Below are 24,030 nucleotides of genomic sequence, written 5' to 3'. Positions count from 1 at the left end.
AATCTATAAACAGAATCCCCTTCACATCCCAGAACAGCAGTGCCATGACCTTTCCCACCGAAGGAACTGTCTTTGCTTTATTTGATGGCGGAGAATCACCATGTTTCCACTGCTTTGGCTGTTGTTTTGTCTCTGGGGTATAGTAGTGCACCAAAGTTTCATCTGTGGTCACAAACCAGTGTAAAAACTCTTGTTCGTTTCTCCTAAAATGGGCCAAACATTGTTCCGCTATGTCCATTCTCATGCATTTTTGATGCAGCGTCAAGAGTCGCTGCACCCATCTCGCAGATAATTCTTTTCATTCCTAATTCTTCAGTTAAAATGTGATATACCCTTTCAGATGACATCTGGCAAGCAAGGTTAATGTCACGCACTTTCAACTGACGATCCTCGATGACCATTTTGTGCACTTTTGCAAAGATTTCTGGAGTAGTGACACACCTTGGCCTACCACTGCATGGATCATCATCTAAGCTCTCCCGACCAAATTTAGTCATTTGTTCTCTTGGCAACAGCCGAATATGAAGTAGCAGAGTCCCCCAGTATATTCTGGAAATCACCATGAACGCCATTTGCTTTCATTGCAAAGTACTTAATCACTGCTCAGATCTCAATTTTTTCCATCTTCGCATATCACTACGCAGGAACAACAGAGCCACGTCACAGCCACAGCTCTCTTCCAAGAGCACTGGCATGACATGGCATGTGTTTACAGGCAACAGTCCAATGAATATAACGTGAACAACTCATCGCGCTAGCACTGACCTCTCGTGGTGATTCCAAGAACTTTTCAAACCACCCTCATACACACACACCAAGGAGGAAAAGAATTTGCTCCTGTGCTGCGATTTGATTATCTAATTTCAAGCGCAGGTTCTTTATGACGCAAGAAATATCCTGGTATCACAAATCCAGAATCTACTGGATGAGAGTCTCCTTGTCTGCTTTCTGAGAGGATGTCTATTCTTTGTAGTACTACATTCTCACTACACTCTTGGCTGGATTCTAGGCACCCATTTCAGGAAAGTCAGTGACAGATTTAACACAGTATTTACAAGTGCAAGTTATGCTTTCATGAATTGTACATGCTTAAGTGCCAACAATGGGCTTTATTACAAATTACCTTGCGGCCGAGGTAAAATACTTCATGAAAGTAAGTGGCCTCCAGGGTTTGATTATCTCGATTTCTAGTATCACATACTCTGTCGCAAATCAAATGTGTCACAGGAAAAAATGACATGAGAAAAAAGTACTACATGAATGTTTGGGTTTTGTGCAGCACAAACCCATCTGTCTTTCACACATTGCAGAGGTAGACGTAATTGTTGGTACTTGAAGCAATGTACGGGGTTAGTTGTGAAAGACCTACCTTTAACACAGATAAAATCCACTGCTACGTGCAGGAGTAATTTTGGTAAAAAGAATGTAAAATAGAGTATTTTTGACAACTGTCTAACTTCAGTGCTGCAACTTTTAGATAGCAGAATGCAATTTGTCATTGCAGTAATTGTCATTGTTGTTCCAAGCTGCATAGTAATTGATATTAGGAGATGTGTTGGGTGGATGAATTGGAGGAACAAGTTGAGGGGAAGGGGCAGACGGTGGGGGGGGGGGGGGGGGGGGGGGGTCGGGGGGGGGGGGGGTGGAAATGTGAAAATTGACTGACTTGACTGATTTCCTGTTGGATCATAGGGCAGCAGTAAAGACCTTCCATCTGGTTCTGTTGGCAGCCAAACATTTCACTTCACTCCATGTTTTACCAGCTTTCAGAACTGCTTCTTCCACAGTTTGTTTCCATGTCTTTTTCGGGCAGCCACGTATACGTGTTCCTTGTGGGTTCCAATCCAAAGCTGCCTTTTCAACAGCTCGTTGTTGTTTGCATATTGTGTGACCAATCCACCTCCATTTTCTTTCCTTTATTTGTTTACAGATTGGTTGCTGGTTTGTTATCTCCCACAGTTAGTCATTTGATATAACATCTGGCCAGATCACATTCTCATTTCCTTAGCTTTCTCAACATTTATTTTAAGTACTGTAATTTCTGCTTCCTCTTTCAGTCTTTCCATTTTTTCTTCCATGCCACGCAATCTTTCCAAAAGCAAACAGATATTGTCAGCAAAGTCAAGGTCTTCAAGCCTGTCTTGCATTCCCCACTGAACACCTCTTCTCCTACCATCAACAACTCTCTTCATTATGCTGTCCAGTACCAACAAGAACAAGGTAGGTGACAGAATACATTCCTGCTTCATCCCACCATTTTTTTGGATGTACTCAGTAAGTTTCCCATTGTGTAGCACTCTACATTCGTATCTATCATACATGGCTTTAATAATATTTATTATCTTTGATGGTATTCCATATTTTTCCAAAGCATGCCACATAACTCTCCTGTTAAGAGAGTCAAATGCGTTTTCAAAATCAATAAATGTAAGTTAGAGTGTGTTCTACCATTCTGCACTCTGCTCAAGTATTACACGCAGTGTGTTGATGAGGTCGACACAACTTCTGTGCTCTCTAAACCCAGCTTGCTCTTTTCTCAGTCGTGCCTTGACTGAGTCCTTGATATGATTTAGCATCAATCTACAGAGTAATTTACTTGGTACAGATAGGAGGGTGATGCCTTGCCAGTTATTACAGTTGGTAGTATCCCCTTTCTTTGGCAACTTAATAATCAGCCCTTCTTTCCAATCCTTTGGTATTTTCTCTTCTGACCATATCTTCTCAAACAATGGATGCAGTAGATTTACGATGGCATCAGTGTCTGCTTTTAGCAGACATTGCAGTATTATCCATTCCTGGAGCCTTCCCGTTCTTTATCTGTTTGAGAGCTAGTTTAATTTCAGTCTTAGTTGGTGTGTTTACACTGATTCTGTCACTGTCATCTGGAAAATTCCATTGCCTCTCCATCTCATCAGGTTGCTCTCTGTTTAAGACTTCATACAAATGTTCTCTCCATCTTCTAAGTTGGACTGAAAAAGGTTACAAAGGAGATGATGAGTTACCGGTTGGACATTCTCAGACTTAGTGAGGCGAGATGGCTAGATTTAGGAGAAATCCAAACACAAGATGGATACACCTATTTATACTCTGGACCCACTGTTCACAGCACAGAAATGGAGTTGGACTTTGGTTAACAAAAGGAGCAAAAGAGCCTTATGGAATGGAAACAGGTTTCAGAAATATTACTGACAGCACGTTTTAAGACAAACATGAAAATTAGGCAGACCAAAAGATGGGAAGGAGAGGCATCAGGGAAATGGAATAGGAATGTTACACTTGCAATCTCACCCTTGCATGGGCAGAGAAAGCTGTGTACATGAGGGCAGGATTGGGCTTGGTGTGTGGAGATAGCACAAAGGAAATGGAAGACCACAGGTAGAACACAGTGAGTGTAGGTTAATACAGTGAATTGGGAGGTATGAGGGCAGGAGTGGAAACTGGTACGGGACTGAGGCTAGTGGAGGCTTTAGGACCTTTCCCATCCACACACGTCAGAGAAGCACGCAGTTGGTTGGTTGGAGATGTCGCGAATAGGCAGTAAGCTCTGGAGGACATTCTCTGAATGTTCAGCAATTATTTCAAACTTGTTTATGCATATCAACCTTTGGGGCATAGAATGGAATGGAATGAGCCAAGAGTGACTGAAGAAAGTGTTGAATGAATGAGAGCCTTTCATGTGTATCCCCAAGAAAGCAGTACGGAAGGCTAGTCATGAATTAGCAGTTCCAGTGACGTCTGTGTGGAGACTTAAGGAGGCACTTACAACTAAATCCTTATTGTTTCCAGTTGTTACAAGCTCTAAAGCCTACACGCTACGGTTTACGTGCCACTTTGCAAACAAAACATTGCTGCATGGCAATGAAGATTTTCTGGATTGTGTCTTCTTTGATGATGAATCGACATTTCACTTAAGTGGAAATGTGAGCACAAGTAATGTGCACATCTGTGGGTCAACAAGTCCCCACAAGATATTATAGTTGGAAAGAGACTACCTCAGCTGAATTTTTCTGTGCCATATCCCAACGGAAAGTTTATGTGCTTTTCTTTTTCAGTGGAGCAACTATAACTGGTGTTTCTTATCTTGATGCCCTAGAATTATGACTTTTCCTCAAATGCAAGAAGCTGAACCACAGAACTTTATTTGCTGCAAGGGGCTAAATGACAGATCTTGTTTTGCATGACCTCCATGTTCACAAACAAGCTGACTCAAACAGCATCGTTGCAACAATTATACCAGACCCAATGATCAAGGTTTGGGAAGAACTCCCATACCAAATCGATGTCAGATGATTGGTGGTCACATTGAACACTTAAGGAAAGCTATTTCTGCTGCTCTTTCATTTGATGTATTATTTATAATTGTAAGTTGAATGTAATAAATTCTATAGAGCCTTAGAACCCGTACATTCATTTTGAAACACCCTGTATTTCCAGTAATGTATTAGTTTACTTATACATGTCTCAACTCTGTTGTCTTTTATTCAATAAATGCCTAATGTTAAAAGATATACTATCTGTAATGATACTGCCATGGTGTGTGTGTGTGTGTGTGTGTGTGTGTGTGTGTGTGTGTGTGTTTTTTTCACATATCATATGATGAAATATACACGTAAATTCAATTTCTTGAATGGAAATAAGAAGCATTTTGGCACATTTTCCTCAGTTTTATTACGAAAAACAATCTACAGTTTCACTGTGACTCAGCTGAAAATTCTAATTTCATTTCCTCTGACCTATAAAGTTCCTCAAATTCTGCAAGCTTGTCTTTCTGGGCCCTCGACTCATATTTGTAAAGTCGTGGATCTTTATCACAAATACATTTGTAAGCAGTGCAGAGTCTGCCAAACTCTTCTACGGTAAGTTGGAATGGTCGTGTGGTGGGATCTACATCTGCAAGCATGTACATCTCTTTTCCAAGCCTCTCTCGTGCTGGGCCTGGAAAGAGGCATCTGCAAAAGAAAGAAACAATGAAAAATATTCATATGCAATACTTGTAGTTGAATAAGCATAAAATAAATACTAATTAAAAAAGCAAAGCTGTTTTCAATCCAAAGATTGTTTTAAGCCCCAGCTCCCGCCGCTCTAACATCCTCAATACTTGTGGCCTTGCTGCTACTGAACACTAACTTTATCAATTCCCAACTGACTCCAAACCTTAACACTCACTCGTGATCACCATAATCAACTATATCCTCACCCACAATTTCTGCTCCTTTGAAGGCATCACCTGTGAATAAATTCATGGTACAGCAACTGGCAACCACATGGCACTGTCCTACACTAACCTACTCAAGGGCAATCTAGAGGAACCCTTCTTAACTAACCACGAACCTCCTTCCGGCTCATTTATGACATCTTCATGGTCTGGACTGGGGGGTCATGACACTATATCCGCATTCCTCTGTAACCCCAGCATCATCTCCCGTATTCCCTTTATCTGGTCTTCCTCAGTCCAACAAGTCACCTTTCTGTCTAACTCCACCTCAAGGATGACTACATCAGTACCTATATCTATGTCAAACCTGCCAACCAATGACAATACCTCCACCCATTCCATCCAGAAGTCTTTTCCATGCAGCCTAGCCACACATTGTCATTTCATCTATAGTGGCAAACTGTCCCTCTCCAAATATACCATGGGTCTTTCTGAGACCTTTACAGACAAAAATTACCTTCCCAATCTTGTCCAGAAACAGATCTCCCACACCTTGTCTCATCAGTCACTATTATCTCCCCACATACCCATAGTCCAGTCACAAAGGAATACTCCCCTTGTGACTCAGCACCACTCAGGACTGGAGAAACTGAATGACATTTTCCACCAGGGTTTTAACTATCTCTCATCTTGTCTTGAAATGAGAAATATCCTCCCCACCTCTCCCACAATGGTGTTCCACCACCCACACAATCTATGAAATATCATTGTCCATCCCTATTCCACTACTCCTCCCAACCCCTTGTCTCATCACTCATATCCCTGTGGTAGATTCAGATGCGAGACCTGTCCTGCACATCCTCCTCCTACCAACTACTGCAGCCCTGTCATTGGCTTTCCTACCCCACCAAAGGCAGCCATGTGATCTACAAACTTCACACACAACCAGTGTGCCACATTCTATGTCGGCATGACTTGCCAAGTTGTCTGTCTGTCTGAATGGTCAATGCCTAATTGTGTTCATGAGAGAGCTGGACCAATAAAATGCCATTCAAAATGATTTGCTTTATTTTAACAACTGCTTCATCCTGATGCTGTACTCTTATCATGTCTCCAACATGTCTCTCCATGTTTCCATACAGAACCTTAGCATCTTTCCTCCACCCCTCCACCTTCATTCCTCCCCTTCTACTGCAGGCCGCCTCCATAACCCCATCGCCTAACCTACACCTATCAGGCACAGTTGCAGTCAGGCCTTAGTGCCAGAAGCCATAGCCATGTGTGGCTGAGTAGTTGCATGACTCCTCTATGGGTTGAATAGCAAATAATGTCTCATTTATGGTTTAGGTGAAGGTGATGGTGAAGGGTGCAGCGAAAGACACAAAAATTAATGCCAGTTTTTTTGTATCGAACAACAGACTCCATTTCTGTCCCAAGTCAACTATAGCAACAGCATCTACATTTAAATCTGCATGACTACTGTGAAATTTACACTAACTGCATTGCTGAGGATTCAACAAACCATTTTCACACTGTTGCTCTCTACCGTTGCACACTCTTAACAGGGCGTAGGAAAAATGAACAATTAAATCTTCCTGTGTGACCTCCAACTTCTCTTATTTTATGACAATGGTCATTTCTCCCTATCTAGGTAGGTATCAACAAAATATCTTTGCATTTGGAGAACACCGAAGACTGAAATTACTTGCAAAGATTTTGCCGCAGCAAAAAAATGTCCATTTTAATGACTGCCACCCCAACTCGCCTATTATATCAGTGACACTCACTCTCCTATTTCGAGTCTATACAAAATGATATGCCCTTCTTTGAACTTTTCCAATGTCCTCCATAAGTTGTTCATAATTGTAAGTTGTATGTATTTAGCTGAATAGACAGCCTTTAGATTTGCCTGATTCCTTTTAATACTCACGTGGATGACCTCAGTTTTCATTATTTAGGTCAAATTGCCACTTTTTGCGCCATACAGATATCTTGTCTACATAATCCTCTAATTGTTTTTTGTTTTCTGATTACTTTATCATACGGTAAACGAAAACATCACATGCAAAAATCTAAGAGTGATGTTCAGCTTGTGACTTAAATTGTTAATATAGATTAGGAACAGCAGAGGGAGTGCCAGATACTACTTCCATTTTACTCGATTTTCCATTAGTTACCATGAACTGTGACCTTTCTGACAGGAGATCATGAATCCAGTTGCACAATTGAGACAATACTCCATAGGTATATAATTTCATTAGAAGCCACTTGTGAGGAATGATATAGAAAGTGGTTTGGAAATCTAGAAATACGGAATCAATTTGAGATCCCCTGTCCACAGCACTCATTACTTCATGAAAATAAAGAGCTAGTTGTGTTTCACAAGAATGATATTTTCTGAATCCGTGCTATAGATAATTTTCCTTGAGGAAATTCATAATATTCGAATGCAGTATAAGTTTGAAAAACCAGTAGCAAAAACTCTCCCCACAAGTTTCCTAATTACTAACTTACAAATGGACCATTAAATAAATTTAAACAACACTAATTGCAGCTTCTCTTAATAATTTAACATAGTACAATTCATATTACAAACACGTATCATCTGATCTTGCAGGAACGAAAAAGGAGAACTTGTTATTGCAACTAAAAATACAACACTCCTCTGTACTGCACATAAGGAAGTGAGACAAGGTCTGACACATCATTCCACAATTCCTGAAAATTACAATAATCAAGTTGTCATGAAATTAAATAAACACTACACAAATACAATTTACTTACAATGATGAGCCAAAACATTATGACCTCTGCTCACTGCGATGTTGTCTGGTGGCACTGAGGGCTCATGACACACCAAGAGAAGAATGTGAGTGGAGCAGAGACAAATGAGGAACAGTTCTAGAGATAATAAGTGGCAAAAATGTGAAAATCCACCGAATTAAGCAACTTTGACAAAAGACGGGTTTTTATAGCCAATGCCTAGGCGCAAGCACCTCAGAAACGGTGAAGCTGGTCAGTTGTTTGTGTGCTACTGTTGTGAGCATCTATGGAAAGTGGTTGAAGAATGCTAGAATCATGAGTATGTGACAAAAAGTTGGACGTCCATACCTCATCATAGAACATAGGGATCGGAGGCTTGCCCACTCTCAAAAGCAGGATAGCCAGTAATCTTTGGCAGATCAGATGACAGAGTTCAGTGCTGTTTGGAGCACACCGTTCATCACACAGTGTTGAACATGGTGTTCCACAGCAAGGACTCTACGTATTCCCATGATGCCCCAACAACATTGTCAATTGTGATTACGGTGGACAGTGGATGAAGGAAATCATGCCACCTTATCAGATGAATCACATTTATTGTTAAATCAGGTAATGGTTGTTTCCAGAGATGCTGTCATCCAGCCTATTGGCTGCTCAAAACAGCAACATGACACGGGCGAAGGCTGGTGGTAGCAGTATTATGTTACGAGGCATATTCACTTGGGCTTCCATGAGACACATGGTAGTAATCAAAGGCAACATGACACCCGTGGACTACATGAAAATTATCAGGGACCACATGTAACATCATATGTTTCATGTCTCCTTCAACAGTGGTGGTATCTTCCAGCAGGATAACTGACAATGCCACAAGGCTAGAATTATGATGCAATGGTCTGAGGAGCATGATAGTTGACTCACATTGTTATCTTGGCCATCAAATTCAGTGTAACTGAATCCAATGAAAACAAACTGGGACACTATTGGGCACCAGCTCCACGCCCACAAACCAACTGCACAAATATTATGGCAAATGTGTGCCCATGCGTAGGCCACAAACTTCTGGAAACTTATCAACTACTTGTCAAATTCATGGCACACAGAATCACTTCTGAATTGCATTCCAGAAATGGACCAACATGCTTTTAAGTAAGTGGTCATGATAGTTTGGCTCATCAGTGTATAAATAATACATTCAAAAAAATTCAGAGCACAGCTAATACTATCTATCTTGTTATGCAGCATTTCACCAACGTTATGAATCAAATACTTACTCTGCACCCCTAATACTGTACTTCTGCCTGTAACTGAAGATGGTTCGCACAACTTTTTCCACAAGTGAAAATGGTAGCGGAATTACAGGTCTCACTAGAGGTGTAAAATGAACTATACCAACATCAACATCCGGTTTTGGAATAAATGCTTTTCCTGAAACATAATGAAAGAAAATGACTATGCCTAAAATAAAATAAAAAAATCTAGTCACAAAAACTGCCAGTCACATAACAGAGCACAATGTGAATGTAATCAGATTACTTCAGTGCAACGTATTTAAAGAATATAATTAATTGTTCCCACTACATGTTTATTTTTTATTTCTTAAAATAAAGATTAAGTTTTTACTTTAAGTCGTTGAACTGCACATGTACTGTGGTGCACACTCAGCATTGTGATGCAGAAGTAAATTTATTGCCTCTATAAATTTTTTCTTGATTTAAGGACTGACATGAAGAAAGGCAACCATTAGAAACGAAACACAGTATCACAATGAGTGATGACAGATCACAACAAGTGAGCTGTTAGGTTTTGTATCATTTGCTGAACGCATACCCTTATATTCTGCATTAGACTCTATCCACTAATTCCTTTATAGCTTTCAGTCAAGGTAATTTTGTAAAGAGGACACATGTAGTGCATCTACTCATGAAAGTGCAAAGTGGAAACAAAGACTACTACCTGAACAAATGTCACTGTTTTGCCAATACCTTGTGACAGCAAATTTGTTGCTGTTGTCATTATTGTTGCTGTAGTAGTCTCTCCACACTAGTTTATCCTGTGCAGAAGTACCACAACTTATATCTACTGGAGCCTGCTTATTGTAGTCAATCAAGGCCTTGTCTCTCTCTCTCTCTCTCTCTCTCTCTCTCTCTCTCTCTCTCTCTCTCTCTCTCTCTCTCTCTCTCTCTCTCCCCAATTTTTATCCCCTACATTTCCCTCCACTATCAAACTGACTATTCCTTGGTGTCTAACAATCCCTCCAAAGACAAGTTGTGCAAAAATATATTTTCTCCCTAATTCAATTTGGTACATTTTGATTGGTTACCTAACCTAGTAATCTAATCTTCAGCATTCATTTCTACTACCACATTTCAGAAGCTTCCATTCTCTTCTTGTCTGAATTGTTTATCATCCCCATTTCACTTCTGTGCAAGGCTATGTTCTAAATACACACTTTCAGAAATGACTTCCTATCACTTCAGTGTATACCAGGTGTAAACAAATTTCTCTCTTCCAGAAACACTTATTGATATTGCCGATTTGCATTTTATATCATCTTTACTTCTGACATCATCAGTTATTTTTCTGCTTGAATAACAAAGTCAAGTTTAAACCTTATAGACTACTGATGATAAGACAGTATGTAGTATGTAGTTGTCCCAGTCATAACTTCCTTTCTTATGCAATGGTGTGATTCAGTTCTCCTATTCCTTTGGAGTACTATTCTCCTCCTACACTCTCTGGAACAGCTTAGCAGATTCCTGACCATATCTGCTACAACATACTTGATTATTTCTGGAGCTCTCCTATGGCATCCTGCAGCCTTCCTTTTCTAACTTAGTCAACCTCCATTTCTATCTCCTGTGATAACACACGGTTTAGCATCTCTAAGCTCAACAAAGAGTTTTATGGTGACTTGTTTCTGAGCACATGCTGATGTGGCAATAGCTGATACGGAGTATTCACTTGTGATCGACTGCAAACAGTCGATTAGAGGAAGTATTCAAAAGAAAGTCAAGCAGCATCCTGAAATGTATGGTCGTGTGTCTGAAGAATATTCAAAGGTGATTTACAAATATGGAATGTCATCTAAAATTGAAGCATTCATGAAAGTTTAAGATTTATTTGAATACCTTGGCATGATTTTGTTACTACGTGTATTAGTAAATCGCTATCCTGGAACCTGGCACCCAGTACAGTTGCAGTGTAGGGGCAACAAACATTAAGTTTTCAATACGTCATATAATTATTGAGCAAATTTTAAAAATTTAAATGCTGCCTCAATCTACTTATTACGAGGTATAATCCTGTGTTTAAAGTTTAACACACTAAGACTAGTATAACTGTTAGAAACTGAGTGTTTCCCTTGAGGCATCATAACTGTTGGCAGCCAAATACATGGACTTACTTCATCTTGTATTTGAGAATGAGAACATTTAGTGACTTCCAATTAAATTTACATATAATTTCAAACCTTTACAGAACTTTTCTCCCACAAAAGGTAGAAAAGAAAAAAATTTTAGCACTTACTACATTTTCAGACTTCATCATCATGCATAACCTTTCAATTTGTTACTTCTTTACTACTAATTATTCACAACATACTTTGTGTACAATATCTACATATATCACTTATTGTAACTGCGGAACTGTATCACTGTATGACACACAGTTTAAGAGATACGGCTTTGTAACACTGAGAAGCTTTTACTTAAAATGGAGAGCAAATTACCCAGTTTATATACCTCCAGCATATCTTAATGAGGGCACTTAGCAACTTCCAACAGAATTTTAAGCATAATTTGGAGCCTTCTCTGAACTTTATCTTGCTTACATGCTTAAAGGCAAATATGAGGGCTGATCAGAAAGTAATGCATCAACAATTCTTTATTGAATGTAATGAGAATTACACATGATTTTATCTACACACCCTATTTTTCCCCATAAACTCCATTCCATTCTGTGGTCTTCCTCCTGCGCAAAACAAGGGAGTGTGTGTCCTGTCGGTACCAATTCTTGTCCTGGTGGCGGAGCCAGCACTTCACTGTAAGAACTTCCTTTGCCGATAGACAGATGCAGGACCAACTACCGAGTTGTAATGAGTCTGTCCTTGCTAATGACATCACCACCTCGCTGCAATGTGTCAGGTGTGACAGCATGGATGGTCTGCCTGATCACTGAAAATTGTGGAGTCCACCGAACCACTTTCTGATGACCTCACCCTACGAGTCCAGCAGCTAACTGTACTTCTGTTGACAGTAGATGCTCCACAGACTTCGCACAAGTGTTTGTGAATATTCCCCATAGTTAGTTTCACTGCAGTGAGAAATTCAATGACTACACATTGCTTGTAACACACATTGCCTACAGATGCCATTTTGAAACTGTCCTGCAGCTATGCTATCTGCTGGAAGTGATGGAAACTTGGCATGCTCTCTTGGGAGACTTCAAATAATACGTAAATAACATTTCGCATTTGTAGAGTTGTCTTTGGCTGAGGAAAAAAAAAATGCAGTGCATTACTTTCTGGGCAACCCTCGTATCTGACACATTAACTCATCCTTGAAGTAATCAGACATTGGAAGCTGTTTTAGACAAGGGAGTTAAAAAATTTACAGAATTGGGAATTGACTGGTAATCCAAAAACACCTTTCAACGAAGGATATAATAAACTAATAGGGACATCTCAACCCAATGTGCTTAATGAACTTCACTCAACTGATTATTAAATAATACTACTGAAGTAATGATCCACCACTGATGAGAGGAGTAATTATCAATGAAGTGAGTAACGAGAGGAGACTCACAAGCTTCCCCCAATGATCTTAAAAATTCTGATAAAATATCGTGTACTTTGGGTTTTTGTTTCGTGTTTGCTTTTTCAGTCCTCTGTCAAATTCTTCTAAATCATGGAAGCTTCTACAGCTCTGCATATGTCCTCTCTACCCATTCCTGCTATTCAATTTTGCACTTTTTGTCAATCTCTTTTTTAGTTGTGATAATTTTCTTTTGCCTGCCTCTCCTTATATCAAAATTTACTGTTTTCCAACAATACCTACTGAGCTTTGTCTTGTTGGTTAATGGTTTTTCTGAAGCCTTCACTATATCATATCTCAAAACTAACGATCATCATCTATTGCATATATTTCATCTATTTTAGTCCTTCTGTTCTGTTTGGAATACTTTTTTTCCAACTAGGACTTATTGTATGGTTACACATATTTTGCTCTGGCACAGCTATGGATTCTACACTACTGTCTGTGGTGACAAATTTTTTAGGGATATTTGTATTAGCTGATAAAATCTGATGTCCTCCACTCACCAGTATGTGAATGACTCTTCATTTGGTTACATAGTGAAATTTTATTGTAGCCATATTTTTGCCCATACAAACATGTTCAAATGAACACAAAATTTACATGGGAGCACATATAGTTGACCATCTTTCCTTGACATTAATGAATGTGAAGTAGATTAATGATACAGCTATTCTATGTACTGAACACTTTGCACATTGATTTTCAGTCAAAAGCAAGTAATTTCCATTATCCATGCAAAAAAGATTTAATAAAGATAATGGGAATTTTCAAGATAGTGAACATTACATTACGAAATGTAACTTACATCATCCCCCACCCCTTTTCACCAACTTACAAACCAGGTAACTATTAACAAGTTCTCTCAACATTTTCTATCAGTCTCAAAGGATAATTAACAAATCAGAATTGACAGCAGAATGTAAGAGAACAGGAGTATTATTATCTAACATTAATGAAGTGGAGAAAATTATCAGTGACATTTTTTAAATATATGTAATATACAAATGGCACTGTTGTTGATGCATACACAGCTGTGGTAGCACATTTTATAGCAAGAACTCTGCAATCAGCTACATCTTGAGCCAATTTTATTAAGGCACTACCTGGTTTGTAGCTTATAGCCACATCACCAAATGCATTTAAAAAGAGAGAAAAGAAGAAGAAGAAGAAGAAGAAGAAGAAGAAGAAATGTTAAACGACATATCAGCTAGTACAGAAGGGCCAACTCTGTAGTTAAAATCATAGTATTTGTGTAGGCCAGGTGGTCCCTGAATAAAAACTTGGGGGATGGAAAACATCCTATTCCATGTAACAAAGACACATAAGCATATCAGCACACCACAGAACAACCCAGATGACTGCAGCAACCACCGGATGCGTGACCATGCTGACTTGCTGGCATGTCTTTGGTATACAGCATAGGATGTTTTCCATTGATCAACTTTTTATGCATGATTACCCGTATTATGGACACTATGGTTTTAACTATGAAGGTTGGGCCTTCTAGATTCTCTGCCATTTTGTTTAACATGTTTTCATTTTTATATGCACCTGATGATTTGACTACAAGCCATTAAACTGAGAGTGCCTTAATAAAACTGGTCCAAGATACAGGTGTTTGTGGAGTTGTTGCTATAAAATATGTAATGTACTACTGAGGAATCCTTATTAGATGCAGGTAACATATTATAGCAAAATATCATCTGCACTGCAAATGACATACAGTTACAAGAATATCAGTTCGCAATATTTGGGTCTGTGTTTTGTTAGTAATGTTATGGATATAAACATTGTAATTCCATAAATGTAAATATTATCAAATAAAAGTTTTACAGATCAAGCAGCACATCATATCTACATCTACATCCATACTCCGCAAGCCACCTGACGGTGTGTGGCGGAAGGTACCTTGAGTACCTCTATTGGTTCTCCCTTCTATTCCAGTCTCGTATTGTTCGTGGAAAGAAAGATTGTCGGTATGCCTCTGTGTGGGCTCTAATTTCTCTGATTTTATCCTCATGGTTTCTTCACGAGATATACGTAGGAGGGAGCAATATACTGCTTGACTCCTTAGTGAAGGTATGTTCTCGAAACTTCAACAAAAGCGCGTACCGAGCTACTGGGCGTCTCTCTTGAAGAGTCTTCCCCTGCAGTTTATCTATCATATCCATAATGCTTTCATGATTACTAAATGATCCTGTAACAAAGCACGCTGCCCTCCGTTGGATCTTCTCTATCTCTTCTATCAACCCTATCTGGTACGGATCCCACACCGGTGAGCAGTATTCAAGCAGTGGGTGAACAAGTGTACTGTAACCTACTTCCTTTGTTTTCGGACTGCATTTCCTTAGGATTCCTCCAATGAATCTCAGTCTGGCATCTGCTTTACCGACGATTAATTTTATATGGTCATTCCATTTTAAATCACTCCTAATGCCTACTCCCAGATAATTTATGGAATTAACTGCTTTCAGTTGCTGACCTGCTATATTGTAGCTAAATGATAAAGGATCTTTCCTTCTATGTATTTGCAGTACATTACACTTGTCTACATTGAGATTCATTTGCCATTCTCTGCACAACACGTCAATTTGTTGCAGAACCTTCTGCATTTCAGTACAATTTTCCATTGTTACAACCTCTCGATATACTACAGCATCATCCACTAAAAGCCTCAGTGAACTTCCTATGTTATCCACAAGGTCATTTATATATATTGTGAATAACACCGGTCCTATGACACCCCTGCGGCACACCTGAAATCACTCTTACTTCAGAAGACTTCCCTTCATTGAGAATGATATGCTGCGTTCTGTTATCTAGGAACTCTTCAATCTAATCACACAATTGGTCTGATAGTCCATATGCTCTTACTCTGTTCATTAAACGACTGTGGGGGAACTGTATCAAACGCCTTGTGGAAGTCAAGAAACATGGCATCTACCTGGGAACCTGTGTCTATGGCCCTCTGAGTCTCGTGGATGAATAGCGCGAGCTGGGTTTCACACAATCGTCTTTTTCGAAACCCATGCCGATTCCTACAGAGTACATTTCTACTGTCCATAGAAGTCATTATACTGTAACATAATATGAGTTCCAAAATTCTACAATTGATCAACATTAGAGATATAGGTCTATAGTTCTGCACATCTGTTTGGCGTCCCTTCTTGAAAACGGGTATGACCTGTGCCCTTTTCCAATCTTTTGGAACACTACGCTCTTCTAGAGACCTACGGTACACCGCTGCAAGAAGGGGGGCAAGTTCCTTCACATACTCTGTGTAAAATCGAACTGGTATTCAATCAGGTCCGGCGGCCTTTCCTCTTTTGAGCGATTTTAATTGTTTTTCTATCCCTGTGTCATCTATTTCGATATCTACCATTTTGTCATCTGTGCGACAATCTAAGAGAAGAAATTACAGTGCAGTCTTCCTCTGTGAAACAGCTTTGGAAAAAGACATTTAGTATTTCGGCCTTTAGTCTGTCATCCTCCGTTTCAGTGCCATTTTGGTCACAGTGTGTCTGGACATTTTGTTTTGATCCACCTACCCGCTTTGACACAAAACCAAATTTTCTTAGGATTTTCTGCCAAGTCAGTACATAGAACTTTACTTTTGAATGCGCTGAACGCCTCTCGCATAGCCCTCGTTACACTACATTTCGCTTAATGTAATTTTTGCTTGTCTCCAAGGCTTTGGCTATGTTTATGTTTGCTATGAAGTTCCCTTTGCTTCCGTAGCAGTTTTCTAACTCAGTTGTTGTACCACGATGACTCTTTTCCATGCACGTAAGCAACGTGAATAGGTCCGTTGTGTTTTGAGATTGGATTTCCATATCCTGCAAATGAGTAAACTGAGAGAAAAGACAATGGGGAACACTGAACAAACATCAGTGAGTATTGATTTAATGAATAAAAACTAAGCCAGACATTACTCAGACAATAGAAGAACTATTCCTTTTATAAGCTCACTAGACAAAATATTATTCACCCCCCTAAAAGAGTGCACTGCTCATTGAGGAGCACTGTAGATAGTGTAGAACTGACCAGGCTGTCACGAGATCTCCACTCCTGGCTGAAGTGCTGTATATGTGACAGTCCGTAGTATGGAAATGGATTGCTGTAGAGATGTGACAGAATTGTAAAAAGGAGGTATTGTGCTTTGATGTGCTCATACCCACATTGATGTGCTCATACCTACATTGTGAATGAAGTTGCACAATTTCCTGAAGTAGCAGTGCGGACTGCTGAACATTTCTACAAAAGAATATATGGTAAAAACAGAAGCTGTACAATGTTATAAATCAACAGAGACAGGAGATGAGTGTAATGCTTCAATGACAACTAGTTTCAAATATGCCAAAATTTGCTGCAGTTAGTGACTGCAGGTCCATCCTAACCAGTTACTGAGCAAACATTGCGAAGGGAACTGTGAAACTAACATTTGGTGTAGAGTATCTGGCAAAATTCCACTGTTCAGAGGCACATAAAGCTGAAGTCTTCAATGGGCCATATCATAAAGAAACTGGACAGTAGTATGGTCCAATTAGTCACACTTATGCCTCTTTTCAAGTTATTCAGGACACTGAGTGCACCAATAAGTCCAAAGAGGTAGTTAACCAATAGTATGTGCAGTGTATAGTTCATGCCACATATGGTGCTGCGATGTTTTGGGGGCTTTTTTTTTACTTGGCTTGGGTTCATTAATTCAGACTGCTGTGTACATTAACCAATATTCTCAATGATTAAGTGCTTGATTGGTTGATTGGGGGGGGGGGGGGGGTTATGGGACTAAACAGCATGATCATCCATCCCTCAAAGTGTGGTGTATCCAGAAGGAGAGATGTTGACCGAGAATGTGATCCAATGTAGTCGGGAGATTAAAATAGTAAAAGCAAAAATGCTGAAAAGGCAATGGACATCTTTTTTACTGTCAATAATAAAAACAAGATGAGAGAAATAGGAAGTCTGGAGGTTAGCATCTCTGGGGCTCAGCACGTGAAAAGGAACACTCCATCCACAGCTCTCTCACCACTGAGTCATTAATCCAGTGGTCACTGTGAAAGGCACTGCATAGTGACCAATGTATTGGTCTGTGAGAAGTCGGTCAATTAGAAGACCCCTACACACAAAGTGGTACTTCCCCACAGGGGTTGGTATGCACTGAAGTCCCCACGTACAAGAAAAGATGGGGGGGGGGGAGGGGGGGGAGGGGGGGGGGATAGGGGTTGGTTTAGGTGATCAATTCAACCTGCCTGGCCTGTCCAGAGGTAGGTGAATGTTGCAAATGGTGATTGCTTAGGTGGTTTGCCCCCACACTTCTATCACTTCCAATGTGGTATGAAGAGGAATCTGTTAACCGAATTAGCGAACCAATGTACAGACCACTCCAGATGCCCTCTAAAGACAAGCATGGTTCTGACAGAAGGCACTATTACAGAGTGTTGGAGAATTCTCTTCAGTGAAGTGTGTTTCTTGGAGAGAGGAAATGTGTTTCAGTTCCAGCAGATAACAGCAACATCGATTACAATTCTACTGAAAGATCACGTGATTGATGGCCAGGTAAGGCACGAAGGATGAGTCATGCACCAGGATCGCTACCTGTTACCAGTGGGGACAGAAAGACATCCACAAACATTGGCTCAGAATCTGACTGCATGGGGAATCGGACACCTCCAGGGGCACCAAGGAGCCTTGTCCCAATTCCAATTCTTCTTTTTAATCTCTGGTGAGGCAGGGTTGTTCAAGGGGCTATTTGCAGTGAGCATGGGGACAGATAAGAGTGGGTAACCCTGGGACCACACAAGCCATGGTTCTTTCAGCCACTGTTTGGCATCGGGCCTGTGCTCTGAGTGTAGCCGAGTAAAGAGGCCCCAAAAGGGAGCCCTCTCACAGTACATGCCAAAGAAGAACAATTCTTTAGCTGGGTACAGAAAGTGGTTCTGAAGAAGATATTGCATGAACCAGAGGAGAGGAGGGTATTGGGAGATCCAGTTTGGGGAAGCTGAGGTGAGGATGGTTGGATTGGGTTGTTTGGGGGAAGAGACCAAACAGCGAGGTCATCAGCCTCTTTGGATTAGGGAAGGATGGGGAAGGAATTCAGCTGTGCCCTTTCCAAGGAACCATTCCAGTATTTGCCTGGAGCAATTTAGGGAAGTCACGGAAAACCTAAATCAGGATGGCCGGACGCGGGATTGAACCGTCATCCTCCCGAATGCGAGTCCAGTGTGCTAGCACTGCGCCACCGCGCTTGGTGAGGTGAGGATGCAAGTGGGGTGTGTGTGTGTGTGTGTGTGTGTGTGTGTGTGTGTGTGTCATGATTTTTGCTTAATTGAATGTCATATACCCAGGATGCAGACTTTCATATTTTTTCCATGTCTCAGTATACGACAGGCTGTCAAAAGATTTGTATTCCGGGATCTTCTGTTCTTTCTTGAAAACTATGCAAACTGGCGGCAGATATGGAGAATTACTTTCTGTGCTGTTGACACACAATGGTGGATGTTCACAAGGACTACCTTCATGGAGTGATCATCTCCAGTTGCCCCATTCTGAGTCCACAGTGCAGCAAGATGACATAGTCCCAAAGCATAAACATCTGAAGCACCACATATGCAGTGGGACATACAGTTTCACATCACGCCTATACACCATGACAACTTTCTTTGGGGGGGGGGGGGGGGGCATTCCCTTTGAAAGCTAAGATAAAGCCACCTCCACCTCTACAATTATTCTTGGGCCCTTTTTGTTCATGTCTGATAAAACTTGTGCCTCTTCACTGGCAATAGCTCTGAACTCCACATCTGTTTGGAGGTATAAGCTCTTTGTGATTCCTTGGACAATGTTAAACATTTTCTGTGGGGCAATAGTCACAGGTATGTCACCAAAATGATCACATGCTGAAGAGGTGTAGATTGGGCAGCAGATGAAGTTTTAATTAGTAGTTAACCGTTCCACATTTTTCCCAGAGATTCACTTTCACCAAATTTGTCTTCAATGTTTATGACAAAAAAATAATGATTTTGCTGTAATAAAAGTATCCTGATCAGTCTGAGTACATACCAAGTACTGGATGAGGTGTTTCATTCCCAGACATTTGGTTTGTCCCTCTTCCCATAGCACAGCCAGGGAAGGAAATATTGTGGGCTCGTGTCTCTCTGCATTGTAATAATCTCTTCCATATGGAGAGATTGCTGGGGCCTTGTGGCTACCAGAAGAGGAAAGTCTGAGTTGCTTCATTGTGTCCCCAAGAGGATGGAACACACATTGTGACAGAGCCTTGCTTGCCTAGGTAAGCATTATATCACTAAGATGCGGCAGGTTCCCCAGGTTACCTGCTAACAACTCTTCCATCTCAAGAGCCATGCACCTCACTGGCACATAGCACACTTTGAAGTTGAGAATTTTTTCTTTTTTTTTTTTTTTTAAATAGAGATTTATACCATCCTTGTGATCCAGGCAGCTAAGCCATGATCCCCATTCCTCGTGACACACTATGTACCATTGCCGCGCAGTGTGATCGTTGCTAAAGCATGCCCAGGGCTTATGATTATGAAGGACAGTTCCTAGTTCAGGAAACTTGCATGTCCAAAACAAAAAACCAAATCCAAGCAAGGTCGGCATGAAGAAGACCATCTAAAGAAAAGGCAAAGGGAAATGAGAATGGGAAAAGGATGGACTTTCAGTACAACACATACTCACAAATGTGATGTGGGCCCCAGCCCCCTTAGGGTGTGGGTGGTAGGGAATAGGAGCGAGGGGGAGGGTAATCAAAAGCTGCCATTCTTCATCTTCCTGCTGAGTATGCTACCAGCAATCACATTGACCATGTTGACAGGGTTGCACGCGTGTATTTCCGTTTTGATGGACACTGAGGCACCCATCACATACTGCCCAGCCTACTACATTACCCCACAGTGAATAACTGGAACTATATGGAACAAGTGAAATGTAGCAACCAATGTACTCGCATTTTGGTAGCTCTATGGGATTTAATCAAGAGCGAGTGCCTTCACCTAGATATGGCATTCTGGGAGAGTCTTGAGGACTCTTCCACTCTAAACTGAGGCCATTAAGTCCACACATTTTTAACATGATCTCAGAGGTTTCTTACAGTAATAATTTATTTTTCCATAGGTAAGTTACAAACGTGGAGAGAAACAGTAATTTTATAAGGAGTGTTCGAAGAAAAAGGTATGAATGGTTGAAACTACCAAACAGGTTGAAATTTGCACATGCTGCTTTGGGATAACGTAGTGAGCCATCTAGGGTAGCAAATCTAGTGCTGTCACCTCCCTCTAAAAAATTCAAAGCTGTGTCCTCAGCAAACAAGATGATGCTCATCATCTCTTTTGATGCCCAAGTTCCAAAACTCATTGAATGCCTCAAGCACAGAAAAACCATTAACAATGACATGTACTGTAAGACACTCTTTAGCTTATGCAAATCTATCAGGAGCAAACAGCCTGAGATGTTCACAGAAGTGGTGATCTGCTCCATGATAACAAATGTCCACATGTCTCCAAGGTCACACAAAGTCTAATGGCCAGGTTCAAATGTGAGCAGCTTGAGCATTCACACTACAGTCAAGACATGCTGACCTGCAATTCTCGTGTGTTTGGTCCACTAAAAAAAGCATCTCAGAGGGAAGTTCTGCAACTCAGAGTGTGAACTTGAGGATACAGTGGAGGACTGGTTTCTGTCACATACAGAGGAATTCTGGGAACAGATAATCTTTGGCTTGTGAAATAGTACGATATTTGTTCTCAGGCAACTCGTGATTATTTTTGAATGAATACTTCAATTATAACCACAATGTTGTTTAGTATTTTTGCTTCTGAACACACCTCATACAATGTAGGGTTAGCACAGTGGGCACAATACATCTATCGCTGGAGCTTTATCAGAGTTACAACAGTATGTTACTCTTTCAAAATTAAGTCAAATTTTCTATGGTTTGAAAATATAATTAAGAAATTATGGTATTTGCTATAAAAACCAAACCTCACCGGGAATATTGAACTTGTGATGAACTTCACACCAATTCTGACACATTATGGAGAGTCGGCATCTCTGTGATGACATTATTGGCGCAGTTATGCGTTCTGCAACCTCCTTTTGAAATGTCAACAACATCCTTGTGCGGCCATACGACCAGGCATTACCCCTGAAATTAGAGCACACAGTTATACATATCTGGTTTCTGGTCGTATCTATTCTTCAACTACATATATTTAATTTCAACTGAATGGCTAAATTTCAATATAGCTTTGTATTACTTAAGACTATAAATGCTGAAATAGCAATATTTTCAGATTGCACTTTATTTTACAAACTGAATACCAAACAAATAGGACATCAAATTATGCTAAGCAGTTTGATGATGAGCAAGCAAAATGTAGCTGATGACAAGCTAATAAAAGCAAAGATCTGATTATCACTATAGTCTGATCCATGAACAATGGCGGTTCGTGCACTTCGAGGCACTGATGGAAATGACATTGTTGACTATTCAAGCAAAAGCTGCGGTATGCACACGCTTTCCACTAGAAGGAAGTGTATGTTCTGCAAATTGTGTCTCTTGCTTGCTTATGCAGAATTTATCACTTACCACCACCACCACCACCACCACCACCACCACCAGTGATGACAACTCGCAACAAATGAAACAGAAATTCGGTAAACAACTCGCTACAATCACGTTTAATGCTGGAATTAGCTACGGCATCCAGAGCAGAGTGTTCGGAACACTACTGAATGCTCATTGGCTGTCTGAGTATATGTGACATGGCTGCGCAGAACAAGCCTAAACTCTACCGCCATTGTTTGTGACTCCAACTATAGCAGAGAGTGAGATGGAAAATGGATCACAGAGATCAGTAAGTAGGAGGGATTAGGAAGATAGGAGATACTAAACATATTTAGAGATTGCTGAAACTATATCCAAGAACAAGCCTTATGGAAATTCAAATTTTATCTGAGGGGGATCCAAGGCCAAACTCTATAGAAATGTGTTTAAGAAAACACTAAATTTTCCATGTATGTTTTACAAATCTCTCCCTAGTGTTCTTTATATATAAACATCATGACTGAGTCACTGCCTATGATTCCACAGTTTAATGCTTTTTGCTGTGCCCAACTGATCAGTGTATTTTATTATTATAATTTAATCATCATAGTCAGATAAAGCCATTGAACAATTGTGTCACTGAAAGTTGTTGGGTCTCAGAACAAATTATCATCAGCCATTTCACAACTTACTTAATCCCTTGAAGGCAATTTTACTATGGCAAATAATTTCAAGCAGGATTTCAACATCCTCAAACAGTACTACCCAACCAGTCTTCACAAACTACGATTCTCCAATTGCGTCTGCATAATATTATTAAACCTGTCTCCAGTTACTTTATGAAGCTTAATAACTTTGATGGGCATCAGCAATTACATGTAACTGGACATAGCTCTACTCTACATGTCAGATGGACCACAGGAAGCTAACACACTGAGCACACATTGTATTTCCTTAACCAGATACTTATATCCTAAGGGTGCTTTATAACCTGCCTAATGGATATTCCAACAAATTACAAGTATGTCTTCTGAACCTGTAAAGATCTTTTTCAAGGGCTCATTGCTGCCAATCACTTGTTACCTACTCAAGCAGTCTAGCACTTTTCATCAGCAACAGCTAGTGTTGTGTATCTGTTTTATATATGTGGTATGCAGTTCAACCTATGCTCTCAAATTCATAAGTTGGATGCAGTTGACTAACATAAATTTAAATGCTAGGCAATCCTGGAGATTGTGCTGTTGTTTCTGACCAGCAACAGCAGCTGTGCAATGTCTTAAACACATTGCAAGATCAGTCATAGTTAGAACAATATTCTACGTAACTGTAAGTGCATTATGTCAGAGCTACAAGACTTTGAACATGGGCAAACTGATTGTGCTCATATGGTGGGTGCTCCTGTAACCAAGGTACCCCAAGTGTCTGGTGTTTCAAGAGGTACTGTATCAAAATTTAAAACATAATACAAGGAAAAAAAAATGTCTCCAGTAAGTCACAACATGGATGAAAGTGTGTGTGCTGAGTGATTGTGACAGACAGTCATTGAAGAAGATTGCGATGAAAAGTAAGGGGATGAAAGCTGCAAGGACCACTGCAGGACTGAATGTTGCACTTGCAGACCATGTCGGCATCAAAAGTGAACTCTATAATATGCAGGGTGAGCTGGAATTCCAGAACCACTTCTCAGTGATGCAAATGCTTCTAACATGAAAATTTGATGTCAAAGCGAT

General features: G+C 40.3%; 1 protein-coding gene across 1 annotated transcript in view; it reads right to left on the bottom strand.

Moving 5' to 3' along the window:
• Positions 1 to 4,649: 4,649 nt before the first annotated feature.
• The window catches only part of LOC124605211 (mitochondrial dimethyladenosine transferase 1), a 42,881-nt gene continuing 23,500 nt past the window's right edge, over positions 4,650 to 24,030 (bottom strand). The window contains exons 3-5 of the mRNA XM_047136753.1: positions 21,741 to 21,898; positions 9,193 to 9,346; positions 4,650 to 4,949 (exon numbers count right to left, since the gene is read on the bottom strand). Coding sequence (XP_046992709.1) covers positions 4,691 to 4,949; positions 9,193 to 9,346; positions 21,741 to 21,898 — 571 coding nt within the window. The 3' untranslated portion in view covers positions 4,650 to 4,690. The remainder of the gene's footprint in view (positions 4,950 to 9,192; positions 9,347 to 21,740; positions 21,899 to 24,030) is intronic.

This window comes from Schistocerca americana, chromosome 3, assembly GCF_021461395.2.
Source record: "Schistocerca americana isolate TAMUIC-IGC-003095 chromosome 3, iqSchAmer2.1, whole genome shotgun sequence".
In the NCBI taxonomy this organism is placed as follows: domain Eukaryota; kingdom Metazoa; phylum Arthropoda; class Insecta; order Orthoptera; family Acrididae; genus Schistocerca; species Schistocerca americana.
This window is presented reverse-complemented; position numbering and strand designations above follow the sequence as displayed.